At 46.0% G+C, this 21,847-nt stretch overlaps 1 protein-coding gene across 6 annotated transcripts in view; it reads left to right on the top strand.

Annotated features, from left to right (window-relative positions):
* Positions 1 to 21,847, top strand: part of PLS3 (plastin 3) — an 87,943-nt gene that overhangs the window by 51,404 nt on the left and 14,692 nt on the right. For all 6 annotated transcript variants that reach the window (XM_073358567.1, XM_073358572.1, XM_073358569.1 and 3 more), the window contains 3 exons: positions 4,136 to 4,221; positions 16,815 to 16,978; positions 21,322 to 21,451. In XM_073358567.1, the coding sequence (XP_073214668.1) occupies positions 4,155 to 4,221; positions 16,815 to 16,978; positions 21,322 to 21,451 (361 nt within the window). In that variant the 5' untranslated portion in view covers positions 4,136 to 4,154. The remainder of the gene's footprint in view (positions 1 to 4,135; positions 4,222 to 16,814; positions 16,979 to 21,321; positions 21,452 to 21,847) is intronic.

Raw genomic sequence — 21,847 nt, 5'->3', positions numbered from 1 at the left:
AAGCCAAGCTGGTCGCCTGTCATATTTACTATTCTTTCTACACATCGGGATGGTTTGTTCCTGTAACCTCAATAAGGATTCCTTAAAATTCAGCCAGCTCTCCTGGACTCCTTTCCCCCTCATTTTGTTCTCTCAAGGGATCCTGCCCATCAGTTCCCAAAGGGAGTCAAAGTCTGATTTTCTGAGGTCCGGGGTCCGTATTCTGCTGCTCTCCTTTCTTCCTTGTGTCAGGATCCTGAACTCGACCATCTCATGGTCACTGCCTCCCAGGTTCCCATCCACTTTTGCTTCCTCTACTAATTCTTCCCGGTTTGTGAGCAGCAGGTCAAGAAGAGCTCTGCCCCTAGTTGGTTCCTCCAGCACTTGCACCAGGAAATTGTCCCCTACACTTTCCAAAAACTTCTTGGATTGTCTGTGCACCGCTGTATTGCTCTCCCAGCAGATATCAGGGTGATTGAAGTTTCCCATAAGAACCAGGGCCTGCGATCTAGTAACTTCTGTGAGTTGCCGGGAGAAAGCCTCGTCCACCTCATCCCCTTGGTCTGGTGGTCTATAGCAGACTCCCACCACGACATCACCCTTGTTGCTCACGCTTCTAAACTTAATCCAGAAACTCTCAGGTTTTTCTGCAGTTTCATACCGGAGCTCTGAGCAGTCATACTGCTCTCTTACATACAATGCAACTCCCCCACCTTTTCTGCCCTGCCTGTCCTTCCTGAACAATTTATATCCATCCATGACAGTACTCCAGTCATGCGAGTTATCCCACCAAGTCTCTGTTATTCCAATCACATCATAATTCCTTGACTGTGCCAGCACTTCCAGTTCTCCCTGCTTGTTTCCCAGTCTTCTTGCATTTGTGTACAGGCACTTAAGATAACTCGCTGATCATCTTGCTTTCTCAGTATGAGGCAGGAGCCCTCCCCTCTTGCGCTCTCCTGCTCATGCTTCCTCCCGGTATCCCACATCCCCATTTACCTCAGGGCTTTGGTCTCTTCCCCCCGGTGAACCTAGTTTAAAGCCCTCCTCACTAGGTTAGCCAACCTGCTTGCGAAGATGCTCTTCCCTCTCTTCGTTAGGAGGACCCCGTCTCTGCCTAGCACTCCTCCTTGGAACACCATCCCATGGTCGAAGAATCCAAAGCCTTCTCTCCGACACCACCTGCGTAGCCATTCGTTGACTTCCACGATTCGACGGTCCCTACCCTGGCCTTTTCCTTCCATGGGGAGGATGGACGAGAACACCACTTGCGCCTCAAACTCCTTTATCCTTCTTCCCAGAGCCACGTAGTCCGCAGCGATCCGCTCAAGGTCATTCTTGGCAGTATCATGGGTGCCCACGTGGAGAAGCAGGAAGGGGTAGCGATCCGAGGGCTTGATGAGTCTCGGCAGTCTCTCCATCACATCGTGAATCCTAGCTCCTGGCAAGCAGCAGACTTCTCGGTTTTCCCGGTCAGGGCGGCAGATAGATAACTCAGTCCCCCTGAGGAGAGAGTCCCTGACCACCACCACCCGCCGCCTCCTTTTGGGAGCGGTGGTCGTGGAACCCCCAACCCTAGGACAGTGCATCCCATGCCTTCCAGTCTCCTTCTGCTCCCTTCCCTCAGATGTATCATCTGGTCCACTCTCCGCAATGGTCCCTGTGGAGAGAACATGAACACGGTTGCTTACCTGTATCTGCATTGCTGGTACGTGAACGCTCCCCTTTCTTCTTCTGGAGGTCACATGCTGCCAAATTCCTTCACCGTCGTCCTGTCCCCGTGGCGCAGCCTGCTCTGAATCTTCAGAACGTTGTGCCCGTAGAAGCATATTCTGACGTCTGTCCAGGAAATCTTCAGTTTCTCTTATGCAACGCAGGGTCGATACCTGTTGCTCCAGACCTTGAACCTTCTCTTCCAATATGGAGACCAGCTTGCACTTCGTACAGACAAAGTCGCTTCTGTCCTGTGGAAGAAAGACAAACATGGCACATCCAGTGCAGGTCACAACAGCTGAACCCCCCCCCCCCATCCATATTACCGTCCTTCTACAACCTTCCTCAGGAGTTGTAGTAACTACTCAGAGAAGTTGGCAAGATGAAAGGCTCAGTGGGCTCTCCCCGGGCGAACTCCCTCTGTTAGCCTCTCCGCTGTTCCCCGCTCAGCTGGTTCGCAGCTGACTGTCTTTTTATAACAGTCAGGCCCACTCTCAGGTTAAGGCTTCTCGTGCTGCCATAGTTAAAGGACTGTCAGCCGGTCCGTGACTGCAATATTGTTAGGGATTTTTATAAATGAGTGTAAATAAAATTCCATCTTCAAATTCCATCTGCTGAGAGCCAGGAAATTAACAAGTTGCTCCCTTGCAAAGTATGTTGCAATAAGGCAATGGTGACTAGCTCCCATCTGCTTTGCTTTCCCATCGGTCTGCCTCTGCCCACCCTTTCTTGCCTTGTTAAACTATTTATTGTCCCCAAACCAAACGGCGTAACAAGGTAAAACTTCGTATCTACAGCCCCAGGCAAATACACATTCTGAACGTTGGAATCCCAACGAGCCACGCTTTGGAACTGAGCTGTTATATAACTCTGGGTGACAAAGGAGGCTTGCAGATCAGTGCATGTGCAGGCTTATTGGGTCAAAAGGCGCTAAAGTGGAGCACGACCTTCCTCTTGCCAGCCGGCAAAATGTAGATTGATGAGCTCCCTTCCCCTCCCCCAACCCCCGGCTCATGGGGACGGCCCCTCTAAGTGGGGGAGAAACTGTTCTGCTTGGCTCTCTCCAGCCGATGGCACTCAAAGCAGCCTTGTCGTGTCCCCAAGTCCTGGTGAACGTGGGGCCTGCCTAGTCTAGCGTGTCCGGCTGGGGCGGGATTCGGGCAGGCAGAGGTACTGACAAGTAGTACCTATGTCGCCAGCCCCTGACGCAGTGAGAGCCTTGGCTCTGGTAAAATAAAATCTGCCCCAGCTCTAAACCTTGTAAATATTTAACCAGGGAAAAGGAGCTGCGCAGCCTGCCGGCTGCTCTGACACATGGCCCTACCCCAGGATCTCCAAGGTGTTGGCGCCGCCCAGCAGAGTGTTGTGTTGTGTTGGGTGCCCTCCCTGCTCTCACTCCCCCGTGACTCTGCTGTGGGTGGCCGCTGACCCGGGCCGGCCGCAGGTATTGCCTTGCAGCGTAGGCATAGCCTATGCATGCTGTGCCTCGGACTTCCATTGCCTTGCCCCCTTCTTGCGTGCTCCTCCAAAAATGCCTCTGGGGGGCGGGGGTCAGCTGCAGCCCACGGAGAGGCACCGCTCCACTCTGTGCTTCTGAAGTACACCCAGGGCAGAGGAACTGTCACTAGTCTGAACAAACTAAGACTTAGTTTCCATATGCTCTTATGTTAAGCATGGTATAGAGCCCCTTGTCCCTCTGTGTGCTCGCCCCTGTCCCATGCCTTGCAGAACCATGCTGCCAGGAGGCCTGTGTCAGTGAAAATTAGCCCCGTTCCTCCTCAGGATGCTGGCTGCTAAAGACAATTGATGCTTTTCAAACCGGTTTTACAAAGTAAAAATGGCCTCTTTATGGAAGCAGTTTTTGTTTGTGCCATTTTGGGTTTTTTGCCTTGTCTGGGGACTTTTTTCCAAATATTTTTGAATCTCTTATTTTGCCAAACACCAGGTTTTGGGTAAATGAAAAATTTTGAGAGCAATTTAATAATCTGCTTAATTGTTTACGTAAACGTGGAAGAAAATAATATTTTGAAATTGTACTGGGGGCGGGGAGGAACGTAGGTGGTTCTAGTTTCAGGTGATTTGAGATTTTTCATGCAACTAGCTTTCCATTTTTCAAGCAGCTCTGACTATGGCACACACCTGTGACAGATGCTTTAATGGAACATGAAGAGCAGTTGCAGTGTGGGCTGCCACTATTAAAACGAACACACAGATGGATAAATATTAACAAGGCTGGCAGGGCTGGGCATCCCTTTCCATCTGTGCTCAACAGCTGTTTATTTTGCCGCCTAGAGAAATTCAACTACAAGACCTACTGAGATAAGTTTTTGGAAGAATAGCCCTTGCCTTTAGCTGCATGCAGAGTCTTTTGTAGCATAACTGCGGAATCAAATGCACGTGAACAAAACAACTTTGTTTCATGAACTCTCTTCTTTCCCTGCAGGTACTTACTAAGTTCTGAGATGGCCAGCACCACGCAGATCTCCAAAGATGAGCTGGAAGAACTGAGAGAGGCCTTTGCCAAAGTTGGTAAGTAGCTCTTCCTGCTTTCAGTGTAACAAGCAGCTTATAGAGATGAGATCCTACCACCTCGCTCGCATCTGCACACTCAGGGCCACCAACACAGACTGACGGGTTCGTTCTCTCTCTGCCAACAGCAACACCAGGAAAGTGGCAGGTGGGCTTTTGGTGCCATTTTAGTGCCTTGCAATTTTAGTGCCCCTTCACGTGAACCATTTAACAGCACCCACCATGGTGTTGTGGGCAAGCTGGTGGAATACATGCAATGCCTGTTCCTTGGGCAGTCCTGTCTTAGTCAGCAGATGCCGGACTGCCCCAGATCCCTTATTGGCCAGGTTCTTCGTTATCTCTTGACAAGGGTGGAAGTGGAATTCTCCAAACAAACAACATTATTTTAGGCGCTTGGCGTGGGTGATGTCTTAGCATTTGAAGGCCTGCCGCGTGCTGTAACCAGCTTCAGAGAAAAACCCTCAAGCACAGCTCTGAACCTTCTGGACTGGGTAAAACATGGGGGCATAACAAAACTGGCAAGAGGTCTCCCTTGTAGGCACCGGGGGTAGTTTCATCTGGGATCCTTCAACACCTGCCAGGAGGCTTTGCTATCCGAGCAGGGTCCAGCACGACCTGCCTGTTCCAGGATAAGTGACCCTGCAAAACTGCATCTCCTGATGGGAAGTGTGAGCATGCTTCCATTCCGGCATCTTTGCTCCTTCTCCCTTGCTCATGCTCACTTCAACCTTACTAGAAGTTGGGCACAACCCGGTGAACGTCCATGCTAACTTTCTGTCCTAAGGGGACAAGTGAGCCGTTGAGTGAGACGTGACATTTTAGAAAGCAGGTTCCCATGGCCTTTGGGATTAGAGTTGGCAGGAAAGCCACAGCACTGAGGATCTAGTCACAGCTCTTAGAGCATGAATCGGCTGAGTGGGGACACCAAACTTGTGGCTATGGGAAGACCAATTCTTTGGTTAGAAAGGTACTGTCATATTCGCAAAAAGAAAAGGAGGACTTGTGGCACCTTAGAGACTAACCAATTTATTTGAGCATGAGCTTTCGTGAGCTACAGCTCACTTCATCAGATGTTTACCGTGGAAACTGCAGCAGACTTTATATACACACAGAAATCATGAAACAATACCTCCTCCCACCCCACTGTCCTGCTGGTAATAGCTTATCTAAAGTGATCAACAGGTGGGCCATTTCCAGCACAAATCCAGGTTTTCTCACCCTCCACCCCCCCACACAAATTCACTCTCCTGCTGTCATATTGTGACTCTGGTGTGAGTATGCTGCTGCCCTCTGTTGGATGGATTTAGGCCTGCTAATGCACCTTTTTTAGGGGCCAGGGTAGTCCACAAAGATCTAGTGCTAAGTGACAATGAATTGCGAAGGTGAGGAGGTCTGAGTCCATCTACTTTTTAATTGAGTTTCCCCTGGGAGGTAAGCAGCGTTCAGTCAACGAGGAAGTCCCTGTTTTACACATGCTTCAGGCTTATTTCAAAGTAGGCAGGGATCAAATTCTTCTCCTTCTATGAAGACCGGCCTAGTGTTTCACTTCCAGTGGTGTTCCTATAAGCTTTCTCTGTTAGCTCATGTTTAAGATCAGTCAGTATGAAATCTCTCTGCTGTATGAACATGGTGAGACTTTGGTCTAAGGCATTTTATTTACTGATAGAGGATTCATTTAAAGCAAAATGACTTAAATAACTGATTTTAAACTTTTTTTTTTTTGCATTTGTACTTCTTAGCTCTTTTACTAAAAGAGAGGGTTTAATGGGTTACCACCTGAGAATCAACACATTGGTTTGCAACTACACAGAACTTTTACACTGAATTTGGAACTCTTTTCCTAACCAGAAGGATACACATCTATAAACATTTAGCTAGCTAATTATGTAAGTTAGCCACCTGAATAATATGTTAACTTATATTTTTGTGTTAGAAAATGGTGAATGATGCATTTATTTTACAAGATAAATTTTTTTGTGCATGATCTGTTTCAGACTGCACTTGGATGGAAATTGGAATTCAATTAAAAATGCAGAAAACCAAAATTTATTAAAACAAAACTACCTTAAATGTGCAGGATCTGTAAGAAACAAGTACAGTTTTCAAAAGATGCATTTGAATTTAAAACTGATTTACTTAAACAATGAATTTAATTAATTGAACTGATGGATTCTGGTTGTGTCATTTTTGTGGTTTTTTTGGGGATTTGTTGGTCTCATCCGCTCATACCTCCATTTTCCCTCTTCCAGTCTCTGAATAAAACAAGATTTCCTGCTTTTTCAACACCCAATTGATTCCTCTGCTTTAAATGAAGTAGTCACTGAATTGAGCTAGTTCAATAAACGGAAAATGCGCTTCTCTGAACCTTCAGAAGAGACTGCAGCTGTCAAAAGCTGGCTGAGCTCTTCAGCCATCTTTGGTTCGAGGTGCTTAGTCAGTGACTTCCACTAGTTCAGGGCTTTGACTTTGGCAGCCACATGTACTGCTTAATATTTTTATTTCATGGAAATGATTTTAATAATTTTAGTTTAGTTTCGGCATTAACCTAGGTTGTCATAATTTCAAATTTCATTTTAAATGTTTTAAAAAGTAAAATGTATTTAATTGTAAATAAAAAATATTTTTTGGGCTTTAAAAAAATACCAATTGGTTTTTGTTTTGTTTTGTTTTTAACCCCACTCTATTCACTGATCATTTCTATAAGAACGAGCTGTGGGGGAAGGGAAATTTAAGAGAACAAACCCAAAGTCTTTCAGGTATGTGATGCAGAGATCTCTTCTGTTTTATTTCATCACATACTGTGTGCCATGAGTGAGTTTTACTTTGACCGACCAGGAGGCAGAGGCTCGAACAAATTCAAAATGTAGACATACCCTAAAGACCGAGCCAGGCAACAAGGAGCGTTACGTACATAATGGCTTTTGTCGTGAGCTCGCTGCTCTTTGGCACATTCCGAAAAGTTTGAGTTCTGGTCTGCAGAAATTAAAATGGCTATTTTGGACAGTGAATTTGTGCATTTTCCCATCTGGTTCTTTTAGCCCTACCCCCAGATATGCTCCAGGTAGTGGGGCAAAAGGACTAATTGTTGCTGAGTGAATTTCCAAGGATACATGTCCTTACCACTTTGGGCGTAAATCTCTGCCAAGTGATTGCACCAGGAGGTCCATGCATTGTGTGCCAAAGGCTCATGAGTTATGTGATCTCAGATCAGCCCCTAACAAGAGTCCCCACTAGAATGGGAGGATCACTACACTGACTCCCTACACAGTAAAGCAGTCTCTTTTGTGACCAGTGTGTAAGAGCTTGTCTACACTACTGCGCAGGGTTGATCTAAGATACGCAACGATCGCTGTCAAAAACAGTTTTATTCTGGGAGAATCCAGGTCACTGGTAATTCTGGAGATAGCCTCTCTTTAATTAAAAATGACTTATAAACCTTTGAAACATCATTGCTATCTTCAGGCAGTTACAACAAGGGTGACTTAGGAGTCCTTGTCCCTCAGTAGATTCCTTTGATTCCTTCTTGTCTCTCTTGTAACCATCTTGTCTGCATAAAACACAGGGCAGTCTGGTTCAACAATGGAAATGCCTGAAGCTATCTGAAATGTTTTGAATGTCACGGGGTTTTTTTGCCTCAGGATTTATGACTTGTTTTCTGGGAATCTTTCTTCAGTTTCTTTTACAAATGTGAAAATATGTAACTCTCTTTCCAAAGAGATCCTCCTCTCACCATGGAGAGTCCAGTTACGATCCTTGGACATGAGTGCAAATGTAGCAAAATTGAGCTCTTGGGGTTTTTAGAAAGTGTGTGTGTGGATGGGGAGAGGAGGAATTCCATGGAATGACTGATAAGTAAGTCACTCTGGAGTTTTGATACTTGACTTTATGAGCATCCTGCCAATGAAGCGAAACTACACTCTGTGTCAGAACCACTTTGATTATAGCATCTAGCAAATCGCTGTTCCATTTCAGTGGACTTCCATTTATAGTGCTGGTGACACTAGCCGCAGATGGGCTCACCTGGGCTGAGGTATGGTTGTGATAGCCTTATGTTCTTAAGAGCTCCTGGGTGCAGTATTGAACAAATGTAACATCTGGCACTTGTCACTTTTCCAACCTCCCTCTCTTGCTACGTTGGTAACTCGTAGCAGCTTCTTGTGTGCTAGGCTGTGAACACCGGGCATGTTTTCATGAGTAGCTAGCTTAACTTTCCAAACCAGCAGCTTTCAGTGCTCCTTTCCGAGGCAGAAGGAGCATTGATGGTCACCCCTGTTCTCAGTCACTGTTTGTTTGTCTTAAGCCTGGTCTACCCTCAAAAATTAGGTCAGCCTAATTACGTCGCTCCAGGGTTTGAAAAATCCACACCCCTAGCAGCCTAGTTAAGCTGACCTAAGTCTCTGTGTAGACAGCACTAGGTCGAGGGAAAAATTCTTCTGTCGACCCAGCTACCGCTTTTCATGGAGGTGGATCACCTATGCCAACGGGAAAATCCCTCCTGTCAGCATAGGTAGTGTCTACACTGAGGCGCGACAGCGGAGCAGCTGTTCCGCTGTAGCGTTTTAGGTGTAGACAATCCCTTAGCTTCAGTTCTGCTGGTTAGTGTCCGAGATCTCTCCTTGCCATTAAGAAATTCAGGAAGGAGATCACCTGTGAAAGGTTCTCTAAGAACTGGGCAGGGGGTAGTAATCTGGTTGCTCTGGTTCACTGTCTTCATCCAGATTTAAAAGGACTCACACCCTGGCCAGCTTCACTGTGCAGAACTGGTCCTGCCATCTCCTTTCTCTTCAGACCTGCCAGCGTCTGAGGGATGCGTGCGTGCCATCGGCAAAGCCAGCGTGGCGGGTGTGCTCCACCTCTGACTCTGCCACGCGATGGAGGGGAAAGGCAGCAGGCAGAGGAGAGCTGGGGTTTGTTTGGAATGTGAGAACAAAATGGAGGTTTCGGCTGCGTGGACAAACAGCCCTACAAAACCAGGGACTGTCGTTGCGGGAGGAGTGGGAGGACAGAAGCAAATGGCAGCTTTGAAGGGACCAGTGGCTGAAAGTGCAACCTTTAAAATGGCCCCTTTATTGATGTGCTTGTAATGCAATAGCTTATGGCAGTAACTTGATTTGGGCTGCTGAAATGTTGTGCCCTGACTGGCTGTGTCCAGATTTTGAGTGATGCATAGTGCTTGGGGCTTGCTCCAAATCTCAAATAAGGGCAGTCTCGTAATGTTGGGTTCTTTATTGGTCTGTACTTGGATGTGAGCAGCATTTCCCCCCTAGGAGACAGGTACAGAACAAAATCTGTTCAACTTCTTCTCTCCCGATTTTGTGTACTTCTGTAGGTGATGGCCCTCCTGCTTGGAAACACCAAGGATTTAATATTTGTAATTTACTTCAACATTTTTTGCTTGCTTCGGCAAGGCAATAAAAAAATGCTCCAGAAAGTATATTAAAGCAAATATAAAGAGGATTTGTGATGCTGAAGGAGTTTGTCACGCCAAGAGCACATATCCTTAAAAGGAAATGTGTGGTTTACTTTCCCCTCTTGCATCCTGTTATTTAAGCTATTTTAAGTTTTTTGTCTGGAGGAAGCTGAGCCAGAGCTGAAGTGGCTTTGATTTTTTCTTTGCTTGTGGTTTTGTTGCCACCTGCATATGGGCAGAGCCTGGTGCCCATATATCATCGCAGTGACCTTTGAGTGGGTCCAGCATGTGGGCGTGGAGACTCCTTCAGCAGAAATAGGAAACTTTGGATGAGCTGTAGTTTCCTTTCCATCAAAGTGTAATGCTCACAGTCTGTAGTTTGCCTGTTAGAACGATTCCATATTTGCTTCCTTGTAGTCCTGGCTCTTCTGATGCCCAAGCGTTGGTTCTGGCACAGGCTTTCTAACTTGGGACCTTCAGCCAGTGAATAACCTTTACTCCGCTAATAATGAGCTGATGTCAAGACAACCTCCCGTCTTAAGTCTGGCCAAATAGTAGAGGGCATCCAGAAATGCAGGAGATTAGCATGCAGTGAATTTGTGGAGATGGTGTACAGTAGCCTACTAGAACTTGCCAGCACACAACAAGGACCCTTGTAAACAAGTCTTGAATCCTATGTGCTGTTGTCATTTTGAAAATCTCTATTGTGCAGTGCCGGAACGAGTGCGGAGTAAGCCTCTGGAAGAGTAAATGTCCTGTGGTTGAGGGACTAGAGCTCTGTCTTTTTATGGGAGTTACTTTCATTGGGTCACCACAAGGACCTGCTGAAATTTGAAAGGAGAAGGTTATGTCTCCAGACCATACAAATTAAGGTTGTGTATGTGTTCGTTCGTTTTCTCTCTCTGTCTCTCTCTCGTTAAGATTGCCAGACTGTATAGCCCGTAGTAATATGCATCTCCATTCTGCTTATCAGTTTCCCTTCCCAAACTCGACAGCCTCTCTTCTGCCCATATCTCCACTCTCTCACTTTTCTCCAGAACAGGCGTTGTGTATTCAGTTGGAGTGCTTGAATCACATTGTAACTAAATGTGAAACTTCACCTGCTACGCAGGAGCTTACAACTTGGTCTGAGCAATGGTGACCATGCCAGTGAGGTACTAGGCCCCTTCCATGAAAAGGTAAATGGTAGACTTACTGCTTTCTGTCACAAAGATGGTCTGTGGCTTTCCCCTGCCTAGTAACGACATAGTAGCTTTCCATAACCGATCTTTAAGGTGTTTCAGAGCCAGGCTGCAGGGTCACTCTCAACTGTTTTTGTAAGTGCTTGGGTGCTTCTCAGTTATTCAGCTAGATGCTATCCGGGCATTCCTGGCTTCCACTCTGACTGCATTAAAACTATTACAATTCTGGGGCAGCGTATCCATCCAACTTTAAAAACCGAAATCCACTGCTCTGTTGCCAAGGAGTTAAGACTGAAAATGCAAAAGCCTCTGTGTATTGTAAACCCTCTGCTGTGCGGCCTGATGTCTTGCAGCCGAGGCAGGAGAAGAACTATTTAAGTTGTAAATCCCAATCGCAAAGCAGCTGGGACACTGATATCCCTATAAAACAAGGTCCAATGGCAACACCGAAATGCAGAGTCTTAAAATATGTTGTTTGTTTCAGGTTTTTGATCAGAGTAGTAAGCAGGAGATCCTGGCATATCTCTGTAAATCACTGTAACTGCAATCCAACCCAACAGAGCTGGGATCAGATTTACATAACACTAACTTAAGCTAAAAAGGGACCGTGGGGGCTTGTTTACACAGTGCGTTAGTCCTCATGAGTGGGGTGCAAATTCTAGTCCCCCCAATGCGGTGTGCACTAACTGGCCCGCGTGGACCCTGCTGGTGTGCGCTAGAAGCTTCCCAGAGTGCGTTAGTGGGTGCTCTTGTTAACCGGCACAAGGGAGCTGTTCGTGCACACCAGCAGGGTCCACGCGGGCCACTTACTGCACAACATGCTGATGCCAGCGAGAGCCTTCCCCCCACGGCCTCCCATCTGCCCGAGCCTTTCTCCGGCAGGTGTAACTGCACATGGCTGTGTGGGCGCAGCATGCTACACGGCTACCCCCGGTGGTGTGTGGTAACGTAGATGTAGCCCGGGTGAGTCTCGACGGCAATGAAACACCCACCACGTCTGTATCGGGTGACTCACGGTCGTGGAGCTCAGGCTGTTGGGGCTGTTTAATTGTGGTGTAGACATTTGGGCCCGGGCTCCGGGGCCCTTCCGCCTCGTGGGGTCTCGGAGCTCGGATTCCAGCCCGAGCCCAGAAAGCTACACTGCAATTTTACTGCCCCACAGACTGAGCTCCCTGAGCCGGAGTCAGCGGAGACAGGCCAGCCGTGGGTATCTAACTGTAGTGTCCAAGCATCTAGCCGTGGTCTGTCTGCTTGCAGGCTAAGGAGGAATTCTTGGTCAATTCATCATCCGTTTTTTACACAAGTGTTCTGAGAACCTGGTTAAGAGAATGTGCCATTAGGTTCCTTTGAAATGACCAGCCGTTCAGGATATGGTTGATGATATAAATAAATTTTTATTTTTTTTCCCCCAATAAGCAAATATTTGATTATTTTGGAATAATTTTTGATCTGCAAGAAATCCCAGAGTAAATGAGGATTTCTTTTTAGTGATAAGCTTAAATGGTGGTATAGTCAGCTGAAATGTCTCTGTTACGGGACTAGCTTAAAGTAGCATTGTGTGTCTGTGATCCTTGCCTTTTGGCTAGAGTTGGTGAGCGTTAGAATAAATCGTTTGCCAAGAGATGGTGAGCCAGACCCTACAACTGAAGTTCTATATTATCTGTCCGCATCAAGTTGCCCTTTTGTTTTTCTTATAAGGCTGTCCCATCATTCCAAAATAAAAGAAGTTTCCAGGTGTCTGTCTGTCTGTCTCTCTCTCTCTCTTTCTCTCTCTCCTCCCCTCCCCTCCCGCGCCCCCCCATGCCTTTCACAAGAGAATGAGCGGCCATTTAGTGAAAATGTCTTCTGTAATAAGGCACTTATGAGGGCAGAGCTTTCCTTTCTGGTAAAACTATTCCTGCCTGTTTTTAAAGGTAAATCTAATCTATTTGAAAGCACCTGATGATAGGATGTGGAAAGCAGTTTGTATAGACCGGATGGGATTTCAAATGAGCAAACCAGGGCTTTAGAAACAAACTAGTTCAAATAATTAGTCTCTCTTGTGGCCTGTCCTTGCTTACGGTATCTCCTCTAATTGTGGAAATGGTGGTTTCTGTTCTGTTCTGCAAGAAATACGGGGGGGGGGAACATTGTGAACCCACAGCTGGTGACATCCCTGGAGTGGTATGTACCTTTAGGGGAGTGGAGGATTTGCTGGACCTCTGACTTAGGCCTGAGCTCCAAATAGTGCCAGCTGGCATTAAAGGCTTTCTCCTCTGTGATGCAGGGTGGGGATCCAAAGCAGCTGGCCAGCACTGAAGGTTGGCTGGCCTCTTTCCTGAGCTCTAGGGTTGAGGACTTTGGAAGTAAAACTTCCTCACTACGTTCCAACTAGCTTCCCATCATGTGAACTCCCATTCGTCACCTGTCCCGGGACACCTCTGGATAAACACAGATGTGCTGTAGGCAAACCTGGGTTGCAAATACTTTTTTAGATACAAGTTTGAGGTGTCAGAAATGGAAAATAAATGAGGAATAGAAATAAAAATCCCAGCTGGCCTTCTGCCTTGGCTAAGGTCTGTATTTAAAGCTTCAAGGAGGCAGCGTTTTGCGTACTTGGCCATTTCCTTTGTAGAAAATGGTTGGCAGTCGTGCCTTGGACAAATGTTAGCTTAAGATTCAGCAAAACTCTGCACAGGTGTCTCTGGGCTTATCTGACTTATTTGGCACGAGTGCAGAAGGTTCTGGTGGGTCATTGTGAACCAAGACTCCAAGACTTAGCACTGATTTGCAGAGGGATTTGGGGTGAAATTGAAGTACCACTTAAGGCCAGAGCTGGCCCTCTACACGGGGGTGAATTGCCTCCTTTATGCATTGGGCATTTTCATTGGTTTCTAGGTAGTGAAAGGATCTGCCTTAAGGAGCTAGTTTGTGCAATGAGACATTTTAATGAAAGAAGCTGTGATTTATCTCCAGGGGAAATAGCTTGCTGATGACATCTGACTGCTGGGCTTAATAAAGCTTGCTTTGTAAGCTTGTATTTTTGGAATAAAGTTCTAAAATTGAAGGCCAGACAGCAGTGTTTTTCACTAAAATTACTCTTTGGTTAAAGCACGTTTTATTTTGTCAGCATTATTTTAAGTGCTGCAGTTGTGAATAGGATTTTAATCTTTTAGTAATTCACTTTGGAATACTTTTGATTGTATTACATTTTAAGGAAGAATTTAGGAGTGACTACAGGGTTGTACTATGGTACCTTGGACACCTGCCATTAAACCATTTGCATTTCATTTTCTGGTGAACTTACTGAAATTCCTTAAAATACCACATGGAACTGGGAAACGGAGCCGGTTGGGGAGGGGTTTCTTTACTAGAACACTTGCTAGGCAAGATTTAATCAGGCTTACAGCGCTGTTGTTAAATAACTATAAAGTCTGCTGCAGTTTCCACGGTAAACATCTGATGAAGTGAGCTGTAGCTCACGAAAGCTCATGCTCAAATAAATTGGTTAGTCTCTAAGGTGCCACAAGTACTCCTTTTCTTTTTGCGAATACAGACTAACACGGCTGTTCCTCTGAAACCTGTCATTTAGATAGTGGATCAGGCTTTTCAGTTATTTTAATGTGCTGTTGGCTTTTCTTTGTTTAAAGGTGGTTGTCTGTGTTAGATCAGTAAAGACTGACCTTGATGATTATTTTTTTGGCTTGGTCTTGGCTGGGGAGGGATAGTTCAGTGGTTTGAGCATTGGCCTGCTAAATCCAGGGTTGTGAGTTCAATCCTTGAGGGGGCCATTTAGGGATCTAGGGCAAAAATTGGGGATTGGTCCCGCTTTGAGCAGCGGGTTGGACTAGATGACCTCCTGAGGTCCCTTCCAACCCTGATCTGAGCAATTCTGTTTGTTGCCACAATCCAGTAGAGTCTACAACAACCTGGCATCTGAATGTGCACCAGTGACAGACGTTGCTTCTGGGGCAGGCTGTTTAAGTTCTGGGCGCTCGTAGGAAGGCAGCTGTGTTGTGAGTAGAACACACGTTTCGTCGAAGCACCGCTCTCTTCCTGGAGAGAGTATGTGGAGTGAAGACTAAGGGTGTGCTTGTTGATCTTAAGGCAGAAGAACTTACGTGTGTGACTCTCACAGATGCATTTGGCTGAGTCCAGCTGAAAATACCTGTGGCTGCCGGAGCTGCTAGGCGTGTAGTCTGTTTTCTGCAGCAGACCAGCTCTCTGGGGGAGACAGTCTTGGCAATACACAGCGGATGTGACTGGTGGCTCTAACTGCAGAGCTGTCAAGGGAAAAGAATTAAAGACGACTGCCCTAATGCCTGTACTGGGGGAGGAGAGGAGGGGAAGAGAGATGTGGGGCAGTTGCTTTGCTCTCAAACAAGAGCAGCTGCTGTATCTAGGAGACTTGCCGGTCTGTGCCGTTTTCTCTGGGACCAAGGCCCTTTGTTGTTTCAGAGAGTGCTTGTGGATGTTAAATGACTTTTTTTGCTCCTGAGGAGGCCGGTGGACAGCACCGGAGAGGGAAGTCCTTCCTTCCAACTCCTAATTCCACATGGGCAGCAGCTCAGCTTCTATACCCTGCCTTGCCCCTGGGCCTGGTCTAAGTGCTATCCAGGGGGTCACTGGTGAAGTGGCCCCCACCCCTAGGAACTGGATTAACCCCTCTCCCCCCGCACCTTGCATTGATGTAGGGCACAGTCTGTTAATGACGCAGGGCCGCTGTTGGCCTTTGCGGTTGAGCCTGCGAAGGCTCTGTACACACCGAACTGTGAGGTCGTCAGCCTTCAGGGGGTTGGTTTTATTAATACCTGGTAAGAGTCCTCCCAAGAGAAGCCGTGCCCAACGAGGAAGAATGGCGCGTGAGTCGGGAGGTAGCGCTCGTTGGTCTGCCAGTGAACCAGCACTCCTCAGGCTGGTGGTGGAGGAGCAGTCTTCCAGATGAGACCCGTAGGGGGCGCTAGACCCAGCACCTTCGGTAATTGGTAATGCAACGCCTCGTATGCCTGTACATCGGTGGCAGGGAAAACATTTGCTACATGGCATTGTGTGATGATAAAATACGCGGGATCCATTTGTATGAAAGGCAGTAGATAAACTGAAAGTCTTGTCCCTTGTCCCAGTCTCTTCCTTACCCAAGGAGGTGTTTACTTTAGCCTATTTCTGAGTATCCAGTGGCGCTGTAACTTGATAGCTGATTATCAAACCAAATGTCATTGCATAGCGCTCTTTGGCAGCTCACAGTAGATGGCAATGTTACTGAAGTGATTTAATCAGTTCTGTATTTGATTTTTTTTAAACCTGTTTAGATTCTGAAAGCATGGAACCTACACCAGTAATTTAAATTAGAGGGAGGTGTTTAGGATGTACGTTCTTATTCAGAAAATATATTAAAATGGGTTTTATACAAGCCGGGGGCACTGGTACTACAAAGACTTTTATGCAATGCAAAACCTTGTGCATGGTGAGCAATCCCATTCAGATCAAGTCTGAAGGCAGCTGGCTTACGTGCACCATGTAAAGTCAAGCCCGCTAGTCCGTGCAGGATCGGCGCCTCGCTGCTGGTGCTTGCCTGCTAAATTTAAAGTCCATGCATTGAATGCAGGACCTCCAAGTCCCAGGTCTGACCCTTGTCATGCACGGAATGAGACGTCTCACAAAAAACCATGATGATGTACCAGCTGGCTCCTGTCAGCGTGGGCAACCTTTCTTTTGTTCCTGCTGTTTAATTCACATTCTTGGTGAATCCAGTTTACAGTTATGAACAGCAAGTTTGTGTGACACAGGTAGATTTGGATCTAAATGAGTAGACTACTTAGGATATTTATCTCCTGTTCAGTATTCTCATCATCTCTGTGCCTTACAGAAATTACAAAACAAATGGTTAGACCCCTTTTACATTTCAGTAAGGCATGCTGGGGGATTTGGGGTTAATTTATTTTGGTGACAACAGGGATGTACTTCCAGGAGGATTAACTTGTTTCTACAATTCTCTCCTTTTTCCTCCCCACTATGATGTAAAGATCTCAACAGCAATGGATTCATTTGTGATTATGAGCTGCATGAACTCTTCAAGGAAGCTAATCTGCCTCTCCCAGGATACAAAGTGAGAGAGATCATTCAGAATCTTATGATTGACAGTGACAAGAACAAGGATGGGAAGATTAGCTTTGAAGAATTTGTGTTTGTAAGTATATTTCTGCATTTTCCTGCAATTGAGCTAACCGTGTTTTTGCTATAGGGTTTTGGGACAAATACACAGTCTGAACTGCCTTAGATGAAGTCTAATAATAATGGGTGTAACTTCTCCTCACTCCATTCACCCTGATCAGACTGTCTACTTTGTATTAGGCCTTGATTTTTTTTTTTTTTTAAAAAGACTGTTTGCAGTAATTCTTGTGCTTCTAGAAACACTAGCTGAATAGGCCTAGCCTTTCCTACTAAAGTACTGGCCTTCCCAGGGGAAAGAGCAGGGTTACTTTTGAAGGAATGGATCAGAGAACGTCTCAGAACTTTTCCAGTATGAAAACTGTCTGTCTTAGAGACGCTGAAGGGTCGTCGCTTTCTAGGGTGACTTGGTGGTGTTTTCTGAGTAGAAGGAAAGGTTCTTTCACTTATCAAACCTCAGAAGATACTGACTTGAAATCAACTTGATCTTTCCATACACTTTTTAGGTCCCCGACCCAAACCAGAACTGATATGATAGGATCTATGCGCTCATGCCACTTCACAGCTCGCTAAGGCCTGGTCTCCACTAGAAAACTAGGTCAGATTAACTACGTTGGTCAGGGGTGCAGAAAATCCACACCTCTGCATGTCGGAGTTAGCCCGACCTAAGTCCCCGTGTAGACCGTGTAGTAAGTCGTCAGACTAATTCTTTCATCGACCTATCCTCTGTCTCTTGGGGAGGTGGATTACCTACACCAGTGGGAGAATTTTAAGTATAGATAAGCCTTAAATTCTGTCCTAGTTCCTGGATTGTGGCTAGTTAATACTTGGTTCCCCAGACTAGTGGAGCAGAAGGAAAGGAAAGTTTTTTACCTCTCAAGTTCATGTGTCTACAAATCTCTTGAGAATCTTCTCTGTTTGTTACAAATGAGGGTGGGAGGCGGGTTTATAAGGTACACTTCGAGGTTAGTTCTAGTTGCTGGTCTGATTGATTTAACTTTCACCATTGGCCTGCTTTTCCCTTCGGAGGAGGAGTGCAGAGCATGATGATCTGGTAGAAAAATCTAGAATCTGGCCTTTGACTCTAAAAAGGGATCAGAAAAAGTGTGGTATTTCTGGCAAAGGCTTTCTCTGAAAGACGGGTTAAATGCCGCCCTCTACCCTCTTTACATTCTGACAGTGATGTTGTGACAGCAATGCCACTAAATGTGTGGTGTGAGACGGACAGCTGTTTTTATGTGCAACTTCTCTTGATTTCTTTTAACTTAGCTTTACCTTTTTGTCCCTCGGTTATTTTCAGACCCTCTGAACTCTCGAGTTCGGAGCTGAATAGTAAGTTGGAGTTCGTTTGCAGTTTGTGAGCACTTGCATGTTGGGTGCATGTTTCAAATGCCAGTTTGCACTGGTTCATAATTCTAACTTGCACTGGAACACGGTTTAAAAGATTCTCATCCCCATAAGTGAAGTGTTTAATAATTTTGTATGTTCATAATATGAAGATCTCCTACCAGCAACTAACCTCTGCGGGGAGACCATCAGATTTAGCAACAATTCCGCTTATAAAGTTTGTTTGTTAAAGTGTAGAAAGAGGGAACGTTACAGCTTCAGCATAATTACTTGGAGAAATAATATGAAGGAGGAGGAAGACTTATCTGAGGTTGACCAAGATTTCATTGCCAAAAAGTGGTCTTAAAATGAAGGGTTGGCTAGCCGTGTTCATTTGAATGACTTAAACAGTAGGGTACTGGAGCAGCTCCTTGACTGGTCGTGGAAAATAAAACGAAAAAACACCTAGGTAACTTATTAAAATGAAAGTAATTCATCTAGTGAACAGCTTGTTACTTTTCAAAACGGTTTGCAGACCGGTCGTAGTAAACATGCCATCTGAAGTGCAGTGCTTTTAAAAGAGGATTTAAAAGGGTCCGTTTGAATAGTCTAACAAATACTTCACTGTGTGAGGCTGCACGTTTCCAAATTCGTAATAAAAAGAACTGTGGCACAAACTCACTCCTAACCCCGTGGAGCCTGGATCCTCTGGTCCAGCCAAGCTGTCCCTGGCACAGGAGCGATGCAGGGAGGGGCGATGTTGCTAAATGCTACCTTTGTGCTACCCCATCCTGGTGGCAGCAGGGGCTGATTCAGCATGGTGTCTAATGCTGTGCTGACTGGCCATGTCTCCGGGGCTGAGGGCTTTAAGGAGTAGGGAATGGGGACACAGAGCTAGCTACAATCGCTCTGCTACTGGGGCTTCCCTCTGCTGCCTGGTTAAGACAGGCTAACGGCCCTGTTCTGCAACCAGAACTGCAATTCAAGAAAAAATTGAAAAATAGATAGGGCCACTAGAGAAGTGCTTAGTCCTGCCCTGACAAGGGAGTCCACCAGGCCATGCCAAAGGATCACACTACGGGTTGTACCAGAAGAAGGGGGATTGCTGAGACCGGCAAGGGACAGAGAAGTTCTAGAGGGAGAATAGTGAGCACTGGGGGCAGGAAGGAGCTTGAGCACCAGACACTGAAATCTGAGACCGTAATTGAGAGCCCTACCTGAGCCTTGCCACTGAGTCTCCAGGCAGAACCCTGAGCACCATGCGAGTTTGTCTGACACCTATGCGATATTGAGAGCATTTCAGAGATGGCTGTAGGTGCCCCTTGCTGAAGACAGAAGTCAATCCCTTCAGGGGGATTGAAGTCGATCGAGAATGGTTGGGTAGGGATATGTTCTGACATGCATTTTCTTTTCTTTCCTCCTCTCCCCAACCTCACGAGGAGTCCCAGCCCTGAGGGCTTTTAGAAAGGTGCTCCATAACCAGCGTTCTTCTGAGATTCTGACATTACCCCAGGTCTCCTGGACTTGCATTCAGTATGCCCGCAAATGCTGCCTTTGGAATTCTGAAATGCTTAGCAAGGCTGCCGGCTGCCGAGAGCTGCACACAGGAGTAAACATTAGGTTTAAGCTAAAATACTGGATGGGTCTGAAATCCCGACGGGAGACTAGCCTGCTGCCGCCTTGGTTAATCTGTGGTGCCCATCACAAGGCACCCTTGAAGTAGTAGCTTTGAGTTAGCCAGGATATGGCAGGCTAGCTACTGTGTGTGACTAATGCTACTGCTCCAGCTTGGTATGTGGAATTGTGCCACACTGGGACCAGATCGTTACAGGAAATGGGGGCTTATCTTCAGCTCCTCAATGCCAAAACTGTGCCTTTTACACAAGAGAAGCAGAGGGGGAAATGTGTGTACCTGGTAACTGTAGAGAGGAAAAGGGAAATACGAGAAGACACCATGTATCTTTAATGCACCAGGGAAAGAGGCAAAGCTGTCCTGCATGGAGAGCGTTCCTCTGCGGAGCAGAAGCTGGAGCTGAAAGCTCTTGGGTGCTTTTCCAGTAGGATGTGCCAGCTGGGAAGCTTTCAGTAAGAGCGCAGAAAAACTGGATGATTGTCAAAACCCCAAGAGGATGACTGAGTCTCACTTAGGCAAATATTTCATGGAAGATGCAAGGTGTGATACAGAGATTGCTGTAAGCCCACACAGATGAGCAAATAGGACTGGGACTCAGCAGGGACTAGCAAGAGGAGAGCAAAATGGTGAGCTCTTGAAGGTTTGGACAGCTGATTAGGTTATGATAGTTCTAGGCAGAGGTCACCTCTGAGGAGATGATTTCTTGATGTTTAATTAGTTTTTCTTTCCTAATCAGTAGTTCAATAGACATTAATAGTACATTAATATCTACAAAGAAATCCCAGCATAAACTTTTCCATGCTGAAGATTCTCTGTTGACCTCAAACATAAAGAGCATGTATTGATTTGATCTGTTGAAAAGTTTGTTACCTAGCAATAGCCTAATATGGTAGGAAAGTCACTGCTGCGGTCCTTCTTAGAGATGTTGTTTTACACTTGCTCAGATGTGCTTTAAAAATCTCAGGTTTTTGTCTTCTGTGGGGTGTGGACAAAGTCACATCTGTGTGAACTAAAGGCACATCCCATGAGCTGTCCTGCTTACACAAACTGGGTTACAATTGTGCAACAGCTTTCTGAATTGTTTTGCTCACATGGAGACTGCATGTACGCTTGCTTTCAGACTGCAGAGTTTTGCGCTCTTCTGGTGGCCTCTTGAAACCGAACTAAAATGGTGATAAATGTATGTAATGGCTTCTTAAGGCCATTTCAGTAGGTGTTTGTTCTCCTTAACGTGATTAAATCTAATGGAACCACATTGTTTTCCCCCATCGTAAATTTAGATCCAGCATTATTTTGCTAAACCATTCTTATGTTTACTGGTTATACCACGATGTTTGCTTAAACATGTGTTTTCCAGTTTATAAAAATGAATGTTTGTCTAAACAAAACTTTCTGAACTGCAGGTTTTCCAAGAGCTGAAAAGCAGCGAGATTGCTAAAACTTTCAGAAAAGCCATCAACAGAAAAGAGGGGATTTGTGCTATTGGCGGGACATCCGAGCTCTCCAGCGAAGGAACCCAACATTCGTATTCAGGTATTACCCCGACATTCGGGTGCCTTCCTGAGTAAACAGGCCAAACCCTAGAACTAGCAAGTTTAATGACCTGGCAGAAAACAAGCTCCCCCCCCCCCCCCCCCGCCCTGAATAGTTCAATTGAAACAAGAGCAAGGCTAAATATCAAGGGATGTCACATTAAGTGGAGTGACTGAGTATGTCCACATTCCTGAGATTTGTCTTGTAGCATTTTCAGCTTGCTGATATATTCCTCTTGCATTTGGCTATAGCCAGCTCAGTGAGTGACTTGTACTATGAAAATTCCTCTACTACTACAGAGTATAAAAAGCTCTGAATTTGACTTTTATGACCAATCAGTTCTTAATTTGTAATGATAGAGGTGCCGGGGCTCAAGTTGTTTTTTTTACATTCATA

The sequence above is a fragment of the Lepidochelys kempii genome, chromosome 9 (genome assembly GCF_965140265.1).
Source record: "Lepidochelys kempii isolate rLepKem1 chromosome 9, rLepKem1.hap2, whole genome shotgun sequence".
NCBI classification, from domain to species: domain Eukaryota; kingdom Metazoa; phylum Chordata; order Testudines; family Cheloniidae; genus Lepidochelys; species Lepidochelys kempii.
Note: the sequence above shows the minus strand (reverse complement) of the source record. Positions and strands in the feature narration are given on the sequence as shown.